Source organism: Nicotiana tomentosiformis, chromosome 1, assembly GCF_000390325.3.
Source record: "Nicotiana tomentosiformis chromosome 1, ASM39032v3, whole genome shotgun sequence".
NCBI lineage: Eukaryota > Viridiplantae > Streptophyta > Magnoliopsida > Solanales > Solanaceae > Nicotiana > Nicotiana tomentosiformis.
The window spans coordinates 46,449,969-46,452,056 of record NC_090812.1 but is presented as its reverse complement, the minus strand read 5'-3'; the positions used below and the strand labels follow the sequence as shown (position 1 = coordinate 46,452,056).

The 2,088-nt window shown below is 41.1% G+C and overlaps 1 protein-coding gene across 1 annotated transcript; it reads right to left on the bottom strand.

Annotated features, from left to right (window-relative positions):
• Positions 1-564: 564 nt before the first annotated feature.
• LOC138906399 (protein pxr1-like) lies at positions 565-1,270 on the bottom strand. The gene is made up of 2 exons (XM_070195083.1): positions 887-1,270; positions 565-765 (listed from the first exon to the last, which is right to left on the bottom strand). Exons 1-2 carry the CDS (start codon positions 1,268-1,270, stop codon positions 565-567), a joined length of 585 nt encoding a protein of 194 aa, XP_070051184.1.
• Between the last annotated feature and the right edge of the window lie 818 nt (positions 1,271-2,088).

Below are 2,088 nucleotides of genomic sequence, written 5' to 3'. Positions count from 1 at the left end.
AAGTATGCAAGTACAGCCGTGAGAATAAAGCCATAGGGTATGGCATGAGTCTTTGTGCCATTTAGAACCCTATCAAGAAGCTAGATTATAAACCTAGGCCAATTGATTTGCCACCCAATGTCCAAACATTCCATAAGGACCAAGTCCATGAATGTGGAAATGAGCCTCCTTTCCTGCCTAGGCAGTACACTTTTGTTTACAAATTCAAACAACACTTTGTGGGGTGGCTTCATCTCACTTTTGTAAATAGCCTCGGGCTCAAGTTCCTCTTCATTGTCACAAAATTTCCTAGTAATGGCAAGGGCAGTAGGGAGATTCTCTAGACTTGGCCATTTTAGTTTCTTATAATCATTATATCTTTCAGCAGGTACACCCAAGATCTCTCCCAACTCTTTCTCATCAAAAGTTACTTTCGCCCCATTTACCACACTGGTGACCCTACCATCTTTTATCTCACAATTGGTCATAAACTCCATAATTTCATTTCTGGCCAGCCTGCCATCCATCTAAAGGACCATGTCCTTCCAGACCTTACAACTGTAACTTCTCCAAAAGCATCACCATTCATTCCTCCTCCAAGTCCCTGAGGAGTCTGCCTTTCAAGATAGTCCTCTTTCCAAATTTAATCATCTTGTCTTTCTCATCATCAGAATCATTTTCTTCTTCCTCTCTACTCCATTCTTCTTCCTCCACAATTTTCACTTTTCTTGATTTCATAGCAGACCTGGTTCTTTTAGCCAAAATGGATGGTTCAGCGGACTTTGACTTTGAACAGATTTCTTTGTGGAAGTCTTGGCTTTCTTAGCTTTAGGAGTCAGAACCTCCACTTCTTCTATCTCATCTTCATCTCGAAGGACCAGGTCTATCTCATCAACAAATCACCCACCTTCTTCTTTCCCTTAGCAGCAGTTTTTCTTTTACTTTCTTCTAAGACTTTATCCAGTTCAGCCTCACTCTGCTTCTTCTGACTTTTTGTGGCTCTTCCTCTTGTAGGAGGAATTTCAACAGGGATAGAAGAGGTGGCCTTCCTTTTCTTGTTTGCCCTAGCAGTGCCAGGGGTGTTAACTCCTGAACTTCCTTTCTTCTTTGGATTGTAACTTGCAGTCACCCTTTTTAGTAGGTCTGCGAGAGTTTCCTGTTCAGATGGAACAGGTTCATCTATATTTTTTCCAAGTTGAACCAGCCCCTCAGCAGCTTCTCTAGACCCACTTACCCCTATTTTTCTCACACTCTCCTCTATTCTAGCAGATTCCTCACCCCAAACAACCATTGCACCTTATTCTTTAGTTAGACTAACAGGAGTAGGTAAAGAACCAACCACTCCTTTTCCCTTTCCTTCACAGTACTCCGAGCACCCTCACTCTCTTTTTCTTTTCCTTTTTTTATTTTTACCACTAACCCTTCCAGACTTAGTAGTTTCAACACCTGCCATAGATCCTACCAGCACAAACTTATTCTCCAAATTCGTAGCAACCTCAGAAATAGTTTCAGGAGTAACTTTAGGGCCAGATGATACATGTTCAGTCTCAGAAGAAATCGTTTCTTACCCCTCAGTAGTATACGTAAATGAGCCTACAGATTTCTGAGGTTCCTGGACCTGGCTATCCTTCAATTGTTTATCTAATTTATTAGATAATGTGCTCCCAGCCACAGTCTTGCGAGCAAGCATCTTAGTTCTTCCTTTCTTAGACAGAAGTGTGGTTGAAGGTGTTATATATGGTGTGGGTGTGGTTTCCTTGGGTGGGGATGAAGGATTTTCAGAAGGGTTTGCCATTTCTGAGTTTGGGAGCTTTAGAAAACGAGTTTGTGTGAGAGTATAAGAGGAGAGAAGTTTGAGAGAATTTGGACGGCTTGAAATTTAGAAGTGAAGAAACAAATGAATCGTAATCAATATAAAGTGGAGGAGTTCACTTGAGTAACGATAGCTTTTGCAGAAGTCTTCAGTTTGAAAATACGTTCAAGACTATCCCTAGAATCTAGGCACTTAATGGGGTTAGGACTTCTGTTGAACGGAACTAGTTCAATTTGTAACGAATAAGTCCAAAAAGGATTTGGGATTAGATGGGACTCTTCTTTTAATCATGATCC

What these genes read in the sequence shown, in the direction of transcription:
- LOC138906399 (XM_070195083.1), bottom strand. Translation starts at nt 1,270, where the DNA reads ATGGTTGTTTGGGGTGAGGAATCTGCTAGAATAGAGGAGAGTGTGAGA. An exon ending in CTGCTAAGGGAAAGAAGAAG is followed by an intron (nt 766 to 886) that starts GTGGGTGATTTG and finishes ATCTGTTCAAAG; the next exon opens with TCAAAGTCCGCTGAACCATC.